General features: G+C 38.0%; 1 protein-coding gene across 1 annotated transcript in view; it reads left to right on the forward strand.

Annotated features, from left to right (window-relative positions):
* LOC123871282 (proline dehydrogenase 1, mitochondrial) overlaps positions 1-19,841 on the forward strand; it is a 31,633-nt gene continuing 11,792 nt past the window's right edge. The window contains exons 1-4 of the mRNA XM_045914997.1: positions 1-342; positions 11,897-12,018; positions 13,062-13,148; positions 18,206-18,387. Of these exons, the coding sequence (XP_045770953.1) occupies positions 139-342; positions 11,897-12,018; positions 13,062-13,148; positions 18,206-18,387 (595 nt within the window). The 5' untranslated portion in view covers positions 1-138. The remainder of the gene's footprint in view (positions 343-11,896; positions 12,019-13,061; positions 13,149-18,205; positions 18,388-19,841) is intronic.

A 19,841-nucleotide genomic window follows, 5' to 3' on the forward strand; every position in this document is an offset into this window, starting at 1 on the left:
CGCGCACTCAGTCGTGGTATCGAACGCCGGTGCGTCTGTGTTCAGTACTTTAGTGTCAGAGTGTCAGACAGTTGTCAGTTGCTAGCGGCGGCGGACGAGCGCGTGTGATTCAAGTAAACAGTGTGCGGAGCTTCAACCATGGCTCTGCTTCGTCGGCTGGCTGTGAACGCGCCCCGAGGCGTCCGGATGCTGTCCACGCCGCCACCGACCCGTGACGAACTCGACCTAACCTTCAACAGCCCCAAAGACGCGTTTAAGAGCAAAAAAACGAGCGAACTAATCCGGGCGTACCTCGTCTACCAAATATGCTCATTCAACTGGATTGTCGAGAACAATGACATGGTGAGTAAATCGATAAACAGCTGAAGTCTTATGTAACGTGGGCTAAGGATCCGACTTCTGTGTAGTAACGACCAGGGATGACTAAAATTAACTGAGACGGTAGACCTTGAATATTATTCGGCAACGTCAGACAACGTTGACTGATGTCTCAAGGTTCCCAGACATAATGCACGTGCTTCGTCACGTTAAACTTGAATTGTTTTATGTAATCTCAGCTGTAAATTTTGTTTTAGAGCATGCCATTCTTCGAAATACATCACTTCAAAAGACCGGTTACGTCACAAGCAGATCGGCTTGTTAATGGTCGTCGGTTCACTAGTTTCGTAAAGAGTTGATTTCAAACTGCACAGACTAAATTGAGCTCTAAATCCGATTGCATCGCTCTTAAGGAAACCGGTGTTCTTATCTAGTGCTTAAAATGGCATGAATGAAAAAATGGATTTTCGACTTGTTAGGGAGAAGAGCGCGCATGCGCTGTTGGTTCTCTGTGCTTCAGTTAACACAGTTAGACTTAAAACTAACCAATAGTCTACTAGTCTGTACACTTATGTAATAATAAATAAAAATTAATCGGTTCTTTATACCTACTTTAAAAAATAATTTAGAGATGCTTTCAAAAAAACTTAAGAGTAAAACGGATTATTATTATAATCTACTCAATTATACGTATGGTTTAAGTATAGCAAAACTTTAATAACCTACGATTACTTTCAAGTAAGTGATTACGGAGGGTCTATATTTTACTAAACCATTTTTTTTGAATAATTACTAACCCCTTTTTACAAATACTCGCCTACAAGTATTTGTATAAGTAATAGGTAGTATAACTATAAAGTAAACAGTTAATAAGCTTAGCTAAAAAACTACTGATATGGTTACGATGCCGATTTACAAGCTAATCTCTACCTATACTACCTACCTACCTACGCTACCTATACTTTTTGTACAAGTCTTGAGTTCGGGGACTGATCCTAAAAAATCCGAAACGCATAGTGTATCTAGTCAAAGTCAACCTGCCAGTTTTACTTTATTAATTACGCTGGAAGCTGCAAAGTTGCGTTGAGGTGGACTTTACAAAGTCAGTTTTACTAACGGTTTAGATTGGTAGATCCGTAGCGAAAAAATTGTAAGTCTATGGGTAGATCGGTATATTTACTTGAACCTTTTTTAACCCCCGACCCAAAAAGAGGGGTGTTATAAGTTTGCCGTGTGTATCTGTGTATCTGTCTGTGGCATCGTAGCGCCTAAACGAATGAACCGATTTTAATTTAGTTTTTTTTTGTTTGAAAGGTGGCTTGATCGAGAGTGTTCTTAGCTATAATCCAAGAAAATCGGTTCAGCCGTTTGAAAGTTATCAGTTCTTTTCTGTTACTGTAACCTTCACTTGTCGGGGGTGTTATAAATTTTTAATTTACACTTGTATAAATTAGTATCATGGACGTATATATTAATTAGTAGCTATAAAAAACAATCATAAGTACCACGGTTAGATTTATACTTATACTTAATGGATGGTAAGTATAGGTACCTAGGTAAAGTAGGTACTTTAAATATTTTGTTACTTTGATTTGTCACTCAACTACTGAAATTACCGATACCTAACCACTTCAGGAGTAGGAAAATGTATGGATTTCCCTTATGTAAAGTAGGCAGGTAGGAACCTATCAGGTAGCATATTGGGGAAAATAGCCGACTTGTATCTAACGCAATTCTTAGGGTAGGTATTTTAGTTTTTTTTTTAAATATTTATACACCCATAAAAATATTGTTGCTCAGTTATTAACTACGAGACTAATTGGATGACTCTGAGCTTTTTGTCAAAATCGTTTTTAGGAAACTAGATCTGAAAAGGTAGGAAAGATCGTCTTTCAGGAAATAGTAGGCCTACCTACCTGCTAAATATAAGATTGATGAATTAATATCTAGGTATACGAGTACTAAGGTAGGTCTGTACGTAAGTCCTTCTTATCTTATTAATTAAATAGGTACTGTTATGTCAACGTAGTAGTGAATCTGATTCATTCAGTAACTCAATTGCCTCTTATCACGTTACTACAGACAGATAGGTACCTATAATTATGCACACGACAATACGAGGTATATATCAATAACTTACGTATTTAACAAGATACCTACTTATTGACTTAACAGCCTTATAACTGTTTTTCTAAATTCATTAGCATATTTACTTTTTATTAGTACAGGGTATGACTATACATCTCAGTGCCTACTAAGTAGGTACTTACCTGCATCGTTTTTAAAGTCAGGAATGTTGTTATTAGAAAGAATCTCTCTCTCGTCTGGCTTTACAAAGATTAGCCAATGTCAAGTTGGTAGTTATTTGTAATAAGTTAGTTAAACTATACAAGTATGGACCCCGTCTGTGCCGGCGCTCGCTGACATACGCACGGCACCCCCTTAGAGCGCTTTCCAGTCAGTTTTAACAAAAAAAAAACACTCCAAAAGGGCAGAGCACGCCCGCCAGCTAACACCAACACAGACGAAGTCTAGAAAGAATCAATACTTACTACCTAATTTTTTCTACACCAATATCATAGATAAAGCAAGAATACGGAGGTACTTATAATATACATGAAGATGGAGGTCCAATATGTAGGAGGGCGCAGCCGCTGTTTAATTAATTAACTTAAGTACCTGTATGTCTATACCTACATACAGATAGGTAGGTAGTAACTCAAGTTATTAATTTTTGTCATCAAGATGTACGTGTAAACAGTGCCCAAGCGCAAGGTCAATCATTCGATATACTTGTAATATGCCGGCCATGCCATGATCTACCTCCGTACCTATTCAACTTACCTATAACGAGTGTTTGACAAGGTTTTGCTCGAACCCATATGAGACAGACTACCAGTTTTTACATAAAGCCATCTTAACTGCTATCCGATAATATAAGCAGCCGGTTAGGAACAAACCAGTGATAAAACTGGTAAGACGTTCTTATTTTTAATAAAATCACCATTATCTTGAGCACAGTGCATCTTTTATCTCATTTGTCCAGAATTTGTAATGCGCTTCGTGCGCTTCAAGCAACGTAGCTCTCGTTTGAATATCAATCAATCAAACTCAATGAAATGTGGTGGATACGAACTGAGTTAATATCTATACCTATTAAGATTGTCGTTAAAATATTCAGTTTGAAAGTTACACGGTTTCAAGAATTTACTAAGTACTTCAATCTTTTTAGCCCATATAATTATATTATATATTATATTATATATTATATTATAACTAGTATTTATTTTTATGGAAACTGACTAACCACAGACTAGATTACACTTAATTCTAGAAGTTGTCTACAAAGTTACATCGAATTTGATTGGTTCATATTCTAATGAGAACTATACTACGTTGGTATGAAGCGAGTGACGGACAGTCCTCTGGAAAATCTCATTAGTCAACTCATTATACTATGTTAGACTACGTTTCAAATTTAAAAAAAAAACTACCGTTAACTATATATTTATTCGTTGATAATAAATTATTATGAGTCTAGTCAGGTACTGGGTCAGGTTAAGAATATATTATGTCAATAATGAACTAATTTTTTGCCTTGAGCTGAAGTCGGCAGTTCATTCGCCTTTTATTTGTAAAAGTATATACCTACCTACTTACTGTTATCTTTCTTTTCAAACGGGTGGAACTCAAACATGTTTGAAAGTCATAAAAACCGGCCAAGTGCGAGTCAGACTAGCACACTGAGGGTTCCGTACTCGGGTAATTTTTCCGACATCTTGCACGATAAATCAAAAGCTATTACGCATAAAACCCCGTTTTAGAATGTACAGGTGAAGCCCTTTTCATATGATTCCCCACTTGGTATAGTTTATAATTGTAACGGTCATATTATGTATGATTTGGTTTACCTTATAATACAGGCTTATTATTTATTGAACTAGGCTCTGATCGAGTTGGTGAATAGCTTTAGCTAGTTATATTTTCTTGTCTTCCTGGGTTTCTTTTCCGCACTTGACGTAGGTGTCCGTTGTACAGCTAGCTATGCTATAAGCAGCTCCTTGCCTAACGAAACGACGCCAGTTCTCGGCTTAGAGACAGTACGGGTGGCGGTGAACGTTGAATCAGCTAAACCGCTATCGATTCTGCGAACAGCTCGTCTCTCTGCAAGAGACGACTATAGCACAGTTTTATCGTAAAACTGTGACTATAGCTTGTAAGATTAACTAACAAATCTTTGATTATTTAGCTCGTGCGCTTTTGATATTAACATTCAGTTTGTAATTAATCTTATTAAAACGTAATTTTAAAGTCAAACCCTTTAATTTACAAACACAGTTCACGACAGGGAACTTCTAACATAACGTCGAGGCATCGACGTCACTGGCAGGCGTCAAATGTTAGCACATTTGACGCAGGTAGCCCTAAAGTAGCTCTATTTTTCTTTGATTTTACGTCAAAATAGACTAATATTTGACACTAGCTGAAGCCCGCGACTTCGTCCGCGTGGATTTAGGTTTTTCGAAATCCCGTGGGAACTCTTTGGTTTTCCGGGATAAAAAGTAGCCTATGTGCTAATCCAGGATATTATCTATCTCCATTCTGAATTTCAGCCAAATCCGTCCAGTAGTTTTTGCGTGAAGGAGTAACAAACATACACACACACATACACACACACACACATACAAACTTTCGCCTTTATAATATTAGTGTGATATCGTCGATTCAGGATCAAAACGAGAGTTCCCTCAGTCTAGTTCACTCCGATACTGCCCTTGACCATTCCCCGAAACTTATTTAGCTTCTTCCAAACGAATGTACAACAAAGTCGTAATGCCAAATGATTTAGTACCTAGTTAGTCAAGTGCGTTGCCGCCTAGAAACTGATTAAGGGCATAGAGTAAATACTGTGGTCTGTGGTCCTTTCACGGTAATATTAGTGAGTTACCATCCAGATTCTAGACACTAGACGTTGTTTCGCAGTTCGCAACCAATAAATTGGTCATCAATAAAACAAACAAGTCAATATTCAAAATTCGAAAATCAAAATATTTTATTCAATTAAACTTTTACGTAGGTACTTTTGAATCGTCAAAAGCATAATATCTACTTAGCACTGACCTACCGAATGCTTTTCCTACCGAGAAGAACCAGCAGGAAACAAGTGTATCATAAATTCAGTATCTAGTAAATAATAGGTAATACTTACTTACATACACATGGCCCTCAGTTCATTCATTGAAACATTTATCTTATCAGTTATTATAAAACACTCAAATAAATCTGGCGAACACCCCAGTAAACCAAACTTTAGGCCTTGTTCAGGGAGACCCGGGCCGTTGCGCGGTGTTGTAAATCGCGACGCGGCGCGTCTTGCGGTTATTCCACTCATGGGGAAGCGGGTGGCGGCACTCGCAGCGATACCAGCTGCGGTGCCTGCAGTGGCACACGAGCAAGTCTGCACCCCAATTATCCACCCTGCACCTTCATCTGCAGCGCCCGCGGTGGTATCCGCCACGTGCTCTACCACTTTTCAGCAATCCATACTATATTATACTAATACAAATACACATCGCCAAATAGACGGATCAGCCTGGCTGTCCAGCGCGGAAATGCAGCCAGTATTCTTGGCACCATTCCACGCGGGCATGATTTGTATAGTAATTAGATAAGGCTAGCTTTGAGTTTTATTGTAATATTTAAAAAAAAAAATTCACATAATACATTATACCTACAAAAGTATGTCTATCTGGTAACATTTCACGGTAAACCGATTTTGATGAAATTTCGTACAAAGATAGCTTGATTCCCGGGGAAGGGATAGGCTACTTTTTGGTTCCAGAAAATCAATGAGTTCCCACGGGATTTTAAAGAACCTAAATCCACACCGTTAACTCATCCCGACTCCCAAGCATGATATTATATTTGATTTGGCAAAGATTTCGCTTAATAATTAATTTTGTATAGAAGCAGGCGTTATTTTGCGGAAGTCCATGATATGCTGGCTTTTCCTGCATGTTTAGCAGTGGGAGGGTGGGTGGTGCATATCGCAGGCTGCATGTTGCACCATACAGATTTGTTTGTTTCAGCGGATTACAGGAAATTAAGCTTTTGGTTCCTTGAGTTAGCTTTTAAGTTTCATTTGCCGCGACGCGCCGAGCAACGCCCTGCGTCTCCCTGAACGAGGCTTTAGATGTTTCTGCTTCAAACTACCTCAATCTTCCCCATTGTTTGTTGCCGTGACAAATTGTGAATGATAAGTGATAAAATGATAACATAGCAGCATAGCAGTGAGTTATAAATAGCAATTAGATTATGGTACTTATTAAGCTGAAGCCTGATAAAAAAGTCGTCTAGGCTGAATTTTTTTGTAAACTGCATCTCTAATAATATACATACATTTACATAATTCTCCAGCTGGATAGTGGAGAGTGGTCCATGGCTTCGTTTCTGATTAGACTAATTTGAATCACACCTAGCTGTTTTTAACCCCCCGACCCAAAAAGAGGAGTGTTATAAGTTTGACGTGTGTATCTGTGTATCTGTCTGTGGCATCGTAGCTGCTAAACTAATGAACCGATTTTAATTTAGTTTTGTAACACCGATTTCAGTACTCGACCCGATAACTAGATGGCGCTAGTTACCCGGTACTTCGCGTTACCGTGAGCCGCGAGTCAGTTGTATATATCGGCTAGCATATGTTTGTAAAATCAATCCAAACAATTCAAAAGCAATTCTAATCAATTCGTAATGAATTCCGAGTCAGTTCTGAATTCCTTCGCTCGGTACTCAAACGAGTTACGAACTCTGCATCCACATCTGTTGGGACAGAGTTAAACGCTAGTTTCAGTAGTACCAACGACATAGGTGGCACGAACCCCTGCATCCACATCTGCTGGGACGGGGCGTTCCGGAAACCTACCAACCTTCATAGGTGGCACGAACTCCTGCATCCACATCTGCTGGAACAGGGCGTTTTGGAAGCCTACGGAGTGTCAAACTATAAGATTGTACCTAAACTAAGTGGTGAACCAATATATAGTTTCCGTCTAGTTCGACCTCGTGTTTTCTTCATCGCCTGCCTAACCTCCTCTACAAATTGGCGATCCAACGTGCGGCTGGTCCAACGCCTCTACAAATTGGCGATCCAACGTGCGGCTGGTCCAACGCCTCTACAAATTGGCGCTCCAACTGGTGGCCGATCCGACGCAACGGCCGACGCGACTACAGGCGACTTATGAAGGACGACGAGCAGGTCTTTGACGAAACGTGGATCTCCGTGGACGTGGATCCACACAACATCTTTGAACTCTGTGAAGAGAGTTTCTGAACTACTTTAATGTCAGTGTTGTCACTATGCGTTCTGTTAGAATGGAACCAGTATCTTCGCCTTCGCTTCATGAAGACAGTCAGACCAATACGCTGTCAGACTAACCTTATAGTCCGCTCATCTCTTTGACACTCAGCCCACTGAAGAGGAAACACTTTGAACTTTTTGATGATTATTATCCTGTACTAGATGCTCTATATGAAGATGCTATGGAAAGCTGGAAAATTATAGCGACGCACCCAAATTTTTTCTTACCAAGAACGAAAACGTGTTCAATCCTAATGGGAAGCAAGCTACTTTGTCCTTGGAGCAGTTTCAGTGCAGGGGAAGGGTGGATAAGCACTTTGATAACACAAAGAGTGAACGAAGATTTAAGAGATTGGATGGACGCGAATAATTTCTTACCAAGGCTAACAACGACAATTCCTCGATGCCATCGAGAAAGATCTCCAAAGAACGACTACGTACAATCAACTTCCTGTCTCTCTCGTCGGGACGACTTCGCAGACAGAGGGGGAGACTGTAACACCGATTTCAGTACTCGACCCGATAACTAGATGGCGCTAGTTACCCGGTACTTCGCGTTACCGTGAGCCGCGGGTCAGTTGTATATATCGGCTAGCATATGTTTGTAAAATCAATCCAAACAATTCAAAAGCAATTCTAATCAATTCGTAATGAATTCCGAGTCAGTTCTGAATTCCTTCGCTCGGTACTCAAACGAGTTACGAACTCTGCATCCACATCTGTTGGGACAGAGTTAAACGCTAGTTTCAGTAGTACCAACGACATAGGTGGCACGAACCCCTGCATCCACATCTGCTGGGACGGGGCGTTCCGGAAACCTACCAACCTTCATAGGTGGCACGAACTCCTGCATCCACATCTGCTGGAACAGGGCGTTTTGGAAGCCTACGGAGTGTCAAACTATAAGATTGTACCTAAACTAAGTGGTGAACCAATATATAGTTTCCGTCTAGTTCGACCTCGTGTTTTCTTCATCGCCTGCCTAACCTCCTCTACAAATTGGCGATCCAACGTGCGGCTGGTCCAACGCCTCTACAAATTGGCGATCCAACGTGCGGCTGGTCCAACGCCTCTACAGTTTTTCTTTTGTTTGAAAGGTGGCTTGATCGAGAGTGTTCTTAGCTATAATCCAAGAAAATCGGTTCAACCGTTTGAAAGTTATCAGCTCTTTTCTAGTTACTGTAACCTTCACTTGTCGGGGGTGTTATAAATTTTTAATTTACACTTGTACCTATTAAATAGGAATCGAATAGGTATAGAGGTATAGCAAGATTATCGCGTTATAATAATGACAATTTGACATAATATATTTGCATCAAAGATTCGAGCTGTAGTTATACATCGTTGAAATTAAATTGATAGGTCGGGCTATATTATGTGTTATAGGTAGGTAATTATATTATTGGGCATCGATTGTAGGTAAATTGTAATTTACCTACTCGACAGCACCTTAAAGTAGGTACCTTGTCGATGGGTATTCCTCAACCAATTTGGCTATAAATACTAAGGTTAGTTTGCTATGTTCATCATCTTAATATTCAAGACAAATTCAAAATCGTGATTCGATAGATATTATCTGCATATTAGCGTCAAGTTAATTAAATAAGCGCACGAAACTTTCCGGTCCGTGTGTTCGAGACAATTTTTTCTTACGCTTTGTCAGGTGTCTAGAACGTGATCTGAATTGCAAAAAAAAACTACACGTGTCTCCGAACTGGTGATAACCAGTTTCTAATGCAGTAGTAAAAAATATATGTAAGTACCTATAGCCGAAATACGAGTTGATAAGGTCTGAATTTTGGCTAAAATTGGCGTAAGCAACGACTGGATTGGGAACATTTTGTTTTTCCGGGATTAAAAAGTAGCATATATCTATTCCTGGGATGCAAGCTATTTCTGTTCTTAAATAATAATGTTACTTATTCTTAGTACTACATTGAATTCACGCAGCGGCAATGTCTCAAATTTTGATATTTTGATTGATTAGAAAGATAAAAAGTATTTTCTTTAGCGCCGCAAAAATAGATTTTTTGGTATTTTCCAGTAAACCACGTGGATAAGAGAATCTATGATCTCCATTTGTCATAGGATAAAAAGTTTATTTTTGCATATATCTACTGTTATCAAAGTTCCAGAAGCAGCTTTTATTTAAATACTAGCTGATCAGCTTAAAAATACATATTAAGTATTTCACTGAACGCAACGAACGCTTGGATAAAAACCTGACCTACTATTTATATTATATTAAAGGGCTATAAATACCTTATAACATATTTACTTACTGCTAAAAACAGTCAATCACGCCATCTTTCAAACAAAAAAGACTAAGTCAAAATCGTTTCATTCGTTTAGGAGCTACGATGCCACAGATAGATAGATACACGGTTTATTGCGATGTTCTAACTTCTAGCTAGGGGTGCCACCTGCCACTACTTGATTTACGGGTTACCCGCATCTCAAATACGGGGTTTAGCTTTAAGTTATTTTTGCGGGAGGCAGTGCTTTACACAGATATTTTTTTGACACTTATTGTTTTCATTATGATTGTAGACAGTAGAATGTAGGGTAGATAAAATATTATGATTTAGATATATATTTGGAGTTCTGTGGCTGTAACTAAATGATTTGGCAAATACAATAAGCTCGTGCTGAACTTTATCAAGTACATTGATCTCAGTCAGGAATAACTGAAATGTTTGCGTCACATTTTGCCTACATTAGTTCCGATCAGCGAGAGTCTTCTATTAATAGAATAGAAACACTTTGTATGAGATTTTCCACGATAATAATTTGACGTCGTTGGAAATTACTTCCCCCTATCTGCATGTAGTTGTACTGAAATGATTGACGTACTTATTTTTCATCTTCTTGTAAGTTAGGGATAATTAGGAGGAACCAACTTCTACAAGCTTCTACATAAAATTAAACAAATACTTATCTTTAATACTATAGTCACTTAGCTAGGTCGGTCGCGATACCACACGGATGTACGGTCTACTAAAGCATAAAACTAAGCATATAAAATAATAATACGTACCTACGATTGTCTTTGAAATTCCTTGCAAATAAGTATGTTCCATGATGGAACAGAATATGTGCTTAGTCTATAACTTACTTGATGGAACTTCCATCGATTCTTGAAAATCGATCATTCTCGACACTACGAATAATTATCGATTTTCTTAGGAAATGTACTCGTATCACCAATCATTATTCTAAAGTGCCATAAATGTCCAAAAAATTACTTAATTATTAGAGAAATCGTTTTTTAGGGACCAGAGTTTATGGAAAAATACCTCTAGGACATTTGAATAATTCATTTCTAGCGGTCTACCTATCACTTGCACAATCGATATCCTTTCCCACTAGTCATTACAATTTACAACCCCTGCAACGTGGTTGTCTGGCAGCATCGATAGATATAGAATATTGTTCACTGAAGCCTGCCACTTGCCAGAGATCGCTTCAAGGCGATTTAAGGCAACCAAATTGTACTTCTATTCTTGTCATTTTGTTTTACTTTTATATATTTTTAACCCCCGACCCAAAAAGAGGGGTGTTATAAGTTTGACGTGTGTATCTGTGTATCTGTCTGTGGCATCGTAGCTCCTAAACTAATGAACCGATTTTAATTTAGTTTTTTTTGTTTGAAAGGTGGCTTGATCGAGAGTGTTCTTAGCTATAATCCAAGAAAATCGGTTCAGCCGTTTGAAAGTTATCAGCTCTTTTCTAGTTCTTACCTTACCTTCACTTCCCTTCACCTTCACTTGTCGGGGGTGTTATAAATTTTTAATTTACACTTGTTTTGTGTTGATGTAAAAACAATTCATTAATTTATCTATCTACTTGCATAAGTATAGAAAGTACGACCGTTTTTTCCAATAGTTATAAATGCTAGACATAAGTTTTTTCAAAGATTTCCACGTTACACGGCCTTGAGTCGTTTGTCGACGGCTTTCAGCGTTTCACTTGATTAGTTTCTCAAGTGGGAGTCTGCCAAAGCTAAGCGTTATTGACGCAGGGTTGCTCCAGACCCTTGGGATCTCAACTTTATCTATTAACCACCTATTATAGCAACCGCCGAGTTTCTCGCTGGTTCTTCTCGGTAGGAAAGGCATTCCGAGCCAGTGGTAGATGCTTTTGACGATTCAAAAGTACTTGTAAAAGTCCAATTGAATAAAAATATTTTGAATTTGAATATTATGTTTCTATTGTACACAGTTGATGAAGAGACTGCGGCAAGTGGTGGGTCAGAGGCTCTTTGAAGTTATCATGAAGGCAACGTTCTACGGGCAGTTCGTCGCCGGCGAAGACCAGATTAAAATCAAGCCTACTATTGACAGGTATTATTTCAAACAGGAACCTAATTCAACAAACCATTATCATCATATCATTGTCAAGACGTCCACTGCTGGATATTGGTCTCTTGTAAAGGCTTCCACGAGGTACAATCCTGCGCCGCCTGAATCCAGCGGCTCCACAGATTTAAAATATTTGTTCTGTGAGCGGCTCCCTGTGGCTCGCTTGATGTCGTCTGCCCACCTAGTGAGGGATCATTTAACGCTGCGCTTTTCGGTGCAAGATCGCCATTTCAGCACCTTGGGACCCCAACGACTGGGGTCCCAAGGTGTCAGCGTCAATTCTAGGCTTGACTCATGTGGGCAGACGTGTAGCATTAATTGCTTTGATTTGGTACCTAGGCTCTTCAGTTAAATAGGGCTGGGGCCACGTGTGTCTTAGCTTTTACCCTTAGCTCTGGTTTCCTAGTAGGTACGAGTAGGTATAGCGTTGGCAATGGAGAGTTTTTCGATAGTTTTTGATACTGTAACGTCGGAAACTTTCTAGGAAACCACGTCATCTTCTGATAGACAACGTTTCAGTGACGTCAATCCATGATAAATCTATTATAATTATACCTCTACTCATCATCATCATCACTGTCATCTGTGATCGGCACCGCTCTAGAAAACTAAAACTTATACATGGCATAATATTGTATATCAAATCTTTGAAAAGAGCAACCGCCGAGTTTCTTGCTGGTTCTTCTCGGTAGGAAAGGCATTCCGAACCAGTGGTAGATGCGTTTGACGATTCAAAAGAACTTGTAAAAGTCTAATTGAATAAAAATATTTTGAATTTGAATTTGAACTTATCAATTGGCAAAATCGTATCGTTACGTCACACCTACTCATTAAATTGGAAAAATCAATGCGGAGCTGTGGATGTAGATTACGGAATTCTTGTGTAGGTACTAGAGTAGAGGTTTCAAATATTTTTGTTACTGGTGTGTGAATTGTTTGGTTATTCGGTAGGTATAATAAATAGTGCATATGACCATATTATTGTGATTTCTTGTGATCTAGATTTTGTGTTGTATTGTTTTCAGGTTGCGCTCGTTCGGTGTGAAGTCGATCCTCGATTATTCTGTAGAGGAAGATATTAGTCAAGAAGAGGCTGAGAAACGCGAAGTCAGGTAATTAATACAGCTTTATATACATGTTGTATTATGTACTAGCGACCCGCCCCGGCTTCGCACGGGATCTATTTTCCGGGATAAAATATAGCCTATACGGATTCGGAAGAATCCCTCTAAGTAATGGTAAAAGAAATTTTGAAATCGGTCCAGTAGTTTTTGAGCCTATTCAATACAAACATACAAAAATACAAAGGTTTCCTCTTTATAATATTAGTATAGATATAGAAGCAGGCTTTATGAAATACAGTGATCTTGTTGCTGGATTTCACATATTATATTCCTCGCTACTGGTCCTCGCACATCCCTGGTGGAAATAGTAAAACCTTGCTGTCTATTGAGCTTGTTCTAGAGTTATTCACGCATGGTTGAATCCCATCGCAAGTAAGACCTGGGTATTAGTAGATACCTATCTAGGCGCGGTTACTGCCTCTTAACAATAGACACAGATATTCAATCAGCATCTCATCTGTTTTACATAATAGGTAGGTACACAGAATACATTCCTTTGTATCGGATATAAATTATAATCCATAATATTAAAAAAAAAATATATTAAAATATAATATTAAAAATTCATAATATTAATACTAATCTAAATTCATAATATTAAAATTAATCTAAATTCATAAATATTAAAATTAATTTAAAATCCATAATATTAAATTATTATAAAAGCGAAAGTGTGTCTGTCTGTCTGCTTTTCACGCTTGACTGATTTTGATGGGTAAGCACAGCTTTCATCCCGGGGACCGACATAGTCTACAATTTATCCCGGAAAATCAAAGAGTTCCCACAGGATTCTTAGAGGCCCGTTGATTAGATTTTTATGAGGAACGGGGATTGCTTGCATCCTGGAGACTCACACTTTTATTCCAGATTCTTTTATTCCAGAAAATTAAAGAGTTCCCACGGGATTTTTAAACGCCCTAAATCCACGCGGATGAATCGCGGGCATCATCAACTAGTCGAATTTATTGAGTATTAGTATGGATAGGATAGAATGAGCATAGAAACTTGACCTTCGATTCGTCTGATAGAGTTAGACCAAGGGTCAAGGTTATAAATTCGCTGGAACAGATTCATATGGATTCATTCGCCATAAAGGTCTTCGCACATGACACAAGCTCGACGCCGACTCCACTCCGAGTTCCGACTCAACTCTCAGTAAAGCATGGAAATGTAAGAAATACCGTATACTGTTCATTACCACAGAACAAGTATGTAGTTCTTTTTCTTTATGATGAAATTACAAGATTTTGAATTTTGAAACTTCCTTTTAAATGTGCTGTGAATTAAAGAAAGGAACACAATTTTATTTGCAGCTTACGTTGTCTGCTTTATTATAAGTCCATAAAAAGTTAAAAAGGGTTGCCTGGAGGATATCAGTTTAAGTGATAAGACCGCGTTTGCGCACTTTATTTTTTGTTTGTTTTGTTTTGTGTAAATGTTTTGTGTGGCAATAAAGAAATTATCTATCTATTTTTACTGTGAGTCGAGTTGGATTGAAGTCGGTGTCGACTCTGTGTAATGTGCGAAGACCTTAAAGCGATTCAAATTAAAAGCAGCGAATCAATCAAAAGATCTCATGGACTATGTAGATATTATGATGCAGGTAAATAGGTATATCTACTTTAGTAGGTATAGATAACGAAATTCATCAGTTAGTAACATAGTAATGAATTTTTATAATTAATCGAAGTAAATTTTCCAAGAAACGAAAATTCACTGTCACGATGAGAGATAGAAAGCAATATCACAACAAGATGGATAAGGATGGAGCTATTCATACGTCCTTATTTTTATTTTCTCATTGCGTGTGGTTATATAACCACGGAATGTACCTACCTATTGAAAGAATGTAGGCACCTCGATCTTAAGAAGCAAGTAATATGTATTACAATCTTGTAAAATGTGTCATGAAAAGCGAAGTCGTGATAAACGACTCGCGTGACGCGGCGATGGTATTTTATGACAATGAAAATAGTTGGTTTCCTTCCAACTGTCACTGAAATCACGTGTAATTGGCATTTGAATGTGGTCTTTACTTGGATGAATCTGTATGGGTCTGTAATTCTAATTATTTTAATTAATAAAATTGATAGACACAGTAACAAGTGTAAATTAAAAATTTATAACACCACCGACAAGTTAAGATTACAGTAACTAGAAAAGAGCTGATAACTTTCAAACGGCTGAACCGATTTTCTTGGATTATAGCCTAGGAACACTCTCGATCACCACCTTTCAATCAAAAAAAAAAAAAAAACTAAATTACAATTGGTTTATTAGTTTAGGAGCTTCGATGCCACAGACAGATACACAGATACACACGTCAAATATTTTATAGTACCTAAGACAAAAAGCATGATCGGTCAACACCTTATTTTAGACCGTTTTGCGGAACAAAACTCCTTGAAATAGATATTAAAACTAGTGGATATTCCTAGCAGGTAGATGAAATAAAAAATTGCAGAACCAGTGTAACAATTGTACGCTTAGCCGAATTGATAAAAAGTGGACCAAGAAACTTGCAAGATCTGGTCATAACTGGGTTTTTAATTAGTTACTCTTTAGTATTTCAGTCAGTAGGTTACCTGCAGCCTACCTGTAATAAAAATGTTTAGTTTCTAAATAGCCTAACTACTGAAGGAAGTACCTATAGTACAGGGATTTTTTAAAAAGTACCGTAATGTTTTTCTTTTAGAGTGCAGTTAGATAGATATATTTTCGTATCAACGTAGGTATGCGTAGGTAATAAGTCGAAATCAAAGTCTAAGTCAAAACCATTTACTCATAGTAGGTACAATTGTATTCCTCTTGATGGTCGAAATTGTTTAATTTGTACGATATAGTGGTGTTAATTAATTACGTATCTTAAAACTAAAGCTACGAGGGTTCCAAACGCGCCCAAGTCTGATAAGAGCCCACAACAAACTCAGCTGGGTATTCTTTTTTTAACCGACTTCAAAAAAAGGAGGAGATTCTCAATTTGTCGGAATCTTTTTTTTTTATTATCACCTTCTTTTACTACCTAGTAGTAGTAGTGTTACGTTGTATATTTTAAGCAGGTAGTTTTTGGCAGGTATTTAAATAATGACTTTTTTAATTTAACTATGTGCTCAATATGTATTGTATATGCTGGTTTATTTATACAGCTGCTCACCTGATACCTAGTAAGTGAAGACGCTGACTAAAATGTAACACGTTAACGCACCATCCTTTGGGGTTTGATAGCAGAGGTACCTACTAAGTGTGCAGTTACGAACGTAGGTACCCACACTATCTATGAGCCTTTCGATCAATTTATAAGCTAAATTTTTTCAAGAATAAATCTGAAAACCGTGAATGTGGTAACATCACAGAAAAAAAAAAACAAAATGTGTTTTAATTTGCAAAGTAAAATTACTATACCAAATGGGATATCGTATGAAAGGGATTTACTTGTACATTCTAAAACAGATTTTTATTAATTTTTAAGCATAATAGTTTTTGATTTATCGTGCAAAATGTCGGAAAAATACCCGAGTATGGAACCCTCAGTGCGCGAGTCTGACTCGCACTTGGCCGGTTTTTTAGCAAAACGACGGTAGAATATTTTGTTTTGAAATAGAATAACTTATGAGTTTCTTGCCGGTTCTTCTCAGTAGAATCGAAAAAGAAAAGAATCCTCTCCCCAAAGTGATGTTAAGGTCAAGAAGTGCACAAGCTGACCTAGGTACGTAGGTACCTAGGTCAGACTATTAGAACCTAGGTCAGGTACCTATAGTAGAAGACCTAAAAGTTTTGAATATGAGTTTATTGAAACAAATACTTACCTTAATAAAATAATTGGCCCGGAATCGATAGTGTTCATCAAATACATATTATTTAATTATAATAGAATCATCATCATCATCAACAACAACCCATCGCGCGCCGGCGCGGCAGCGCACAACCACAACAGGACACGGGTCTTAGACGGGTTGTGCCTACTGTACCCATGAGTTATAATATGTTGTGGGTACATGGAAAATGCAAATATTATTATGATAAAATATTGTATGTATTCACTTATCGGTTTGGTATACTTTTTGGGCTTATTAAATAATTTAGAAGCATCGCCGTGACGGCGAGCAATATTTTTCCTTAAAGATAGCTAAAAATAACCTCGGCATATTAACAAGACCGTTTTAAATTTGAATAGGCAAGGCAAAGCAGTCCTTTCAGCTGTATTACCCATTAGTTTTTCTGTGAAAAATGTTTAAAAAAATTAATTATTATTCATCTTTTTTGAGCAGACATAAATCGCCTACTCTACTGAATGACCTAAGTACTATTATTGTGTACGCTGAATGAGTGATAATGGTACCTAATAAATATACTTAGCATACGAAAACGAACTTTAGTATAATAGACATAAAGCTTAAATTTCTCCAAAATAATAAAAAGAAATGCTATATTTTTTTTATGCCGCTGCGTTGGAAATAGAAAACTGAAAATGTAAAAGAGGTCAACGGAAAGTTTTTCTTCTTAAAAAAATGTTATTTTGCGAAAGCTTACCATTTTGACGACAGCTAGGTGGTTAACTCTAGTGTAGGTGTTTCACGCCGTTTTTTTATCAGGCTAATATTTGGAATAGCTTATGACCTGAATTAACATAATATATCTAGGTAGGCTACTTTTTATCTCAACTCGGTTTTCGCTAATCAACCATGTGTTGTTAACGTTAAGACACTTGCCCGACAATCGTGTCGGACAAGTGTCTTTACGTTAAATTGAAAACTTACACGATAGACTATAATAGCTCGTTCACACAGGCTAGGCTGCGTAAGCGTAGACGTAGCGCGTACCATTGCGTTGTAATGTATGGAACTGTATGAAACATGGCACACCGCTTGCGTAAAGCGTGGTGTATGCGTAACCCGGTGTGTTAGGGGTTTACGCGCGTCGCTACACACGTATCACGTGTACGCAATTGATGTAAATCGGCCTTAATGGTTTGGAACATCACCAACGGTAATAAATTCTCTAACCACAACTTCGTGTTTAAACTGATTTATCCTCTTACCCACCAGCGCTTCAATCTCAACATTCGGCGACCAGGCGGAGGAAGGGCAGCTGAAGCAGTACCACGTGGAGCAGAGGTTCGCGGACAGGCGGTACAAGGTCACCAGCGCCAGGACTTACTTCTACCTTAACGAGGCTTCTTGTGAGAAGAACATGGAAGCCTTCATGAGGAGCATTGATGCCGTCGCAGGTATTTTATTCTATTTTTTCAAAATTTCAGCCAAATCGTTTCAGTCATTGTGGCGTGAAGGAGTAAGAAATATTCAAACATCCAAACTTTAACATTTATAATATAGTATTACTATAAATGTAAAAGCATGTCTGTCTGTCTGTCCGCTAGCTTTTCACGGCCCAATATTTTGATGAAAGGTACAGAGTTAGCTTACGACCCGGGGAAGGACATGGGCTACGTTTATCCCGGAAAATCAAGGAATTCCCACGGGATTCTTAAAGTCCTACCCGTTCAACCGATTTCCATGATATTGGCACGGAGGTAATCCCGAAAATTGACATAAGCAACTTTTATCCCGAAAAATCAAAGACTTCCTACGGGATATTAAAAATACCTAAATCCACGCGGATGAGGACGCGGGCCTCATTTAATTTATTATTATAATTACAAAGACGAAAATGAACGAAGCCTTTTGGTGGGTTTCATACACAGCCCTTGCTACAAATGTCGCCAAAATTGTCCTTGGTCTGGTGATAGTCTTCGGCCGTGGATAGTAATTTAGCGATTCGATAATATTACTACACGTAACAAGATAAAGTTGAAAACTAAAACCCGACTGCGGTCGTCTTAATAAACGCTGAAATATTATTATTAGTAAATTGTTTTTCTGTCGCTTGGTATATTTTAATGTTGTAGTACACTTATATTTATGAACTCAGAATTTTTTCCTCTTTCATTTGACATCCCACTCGATACAATAGCAAAAAAAAAAATTTTGGAGACCCCCACTTTTTTTGATGTAACATCCGTTAGGTCATTTTTTTCGTATAAAGTGTAGCCTATGTCACCCAGACCTTTAGGACGAATCGATTGACACCTCATTCATCAAAATCGGCCTAGTAGTTTAGGCGCTACGGTGGAACACATAGAATCTGGATACAAACATACATACCCACATACATACATACATATATACATAGACTGCTAAAATCATAACCCTTCCTTTTGGCTTGCCGCAGTCGGGTAAAAATTGATTAGAGGTACCTAATACCTTACTATGTATTTAATTGAATTGAATCTATCAAGTTGCCCGCTTTCATCTTAGACTATGGCGTACCTAATTAACCAGCAGGTGAGATCGCAGTCAAGGGTAAAAATAATAATCAATAAAAAATCTTAATAGTAATTGATTAGCCAACTTAAACAGTACGACAGTACCATCGATTACCATAAATAAGCTGTAATTTTATTCAATCATAAACCATTGATCTATAAAAAAAAAATTGCACTAGAAACAATTGTCCTTTTTCTTGAATCTAGGTGTACTTACCTGCCTAAAACAGGGCAGGACATTTTTGTCTTTGCAGTTTATCGGATGCATTATATCGTGGTGGTAAGTGACGATGCAGCCCAAGGTGGAACGTGCCTGCCTACCATATCCGATTTATTCAATACTAGCTGATGCCCGCGAC

Source organism: Maniola jurtina, chromosome 13 (assembly GCF_905333055.1).
Source record: "Maniola jurtina chromosome 13, ilManJurt1.1, whole genome shotgun sequence".
NCBI classification, from domain to species: domain Eukaryota; kingdom Metazoa; phylum Arthropoda; class Insecta; order Lepidoptera; family Nymphalidae; genus Maniola; species Maniola jurtina.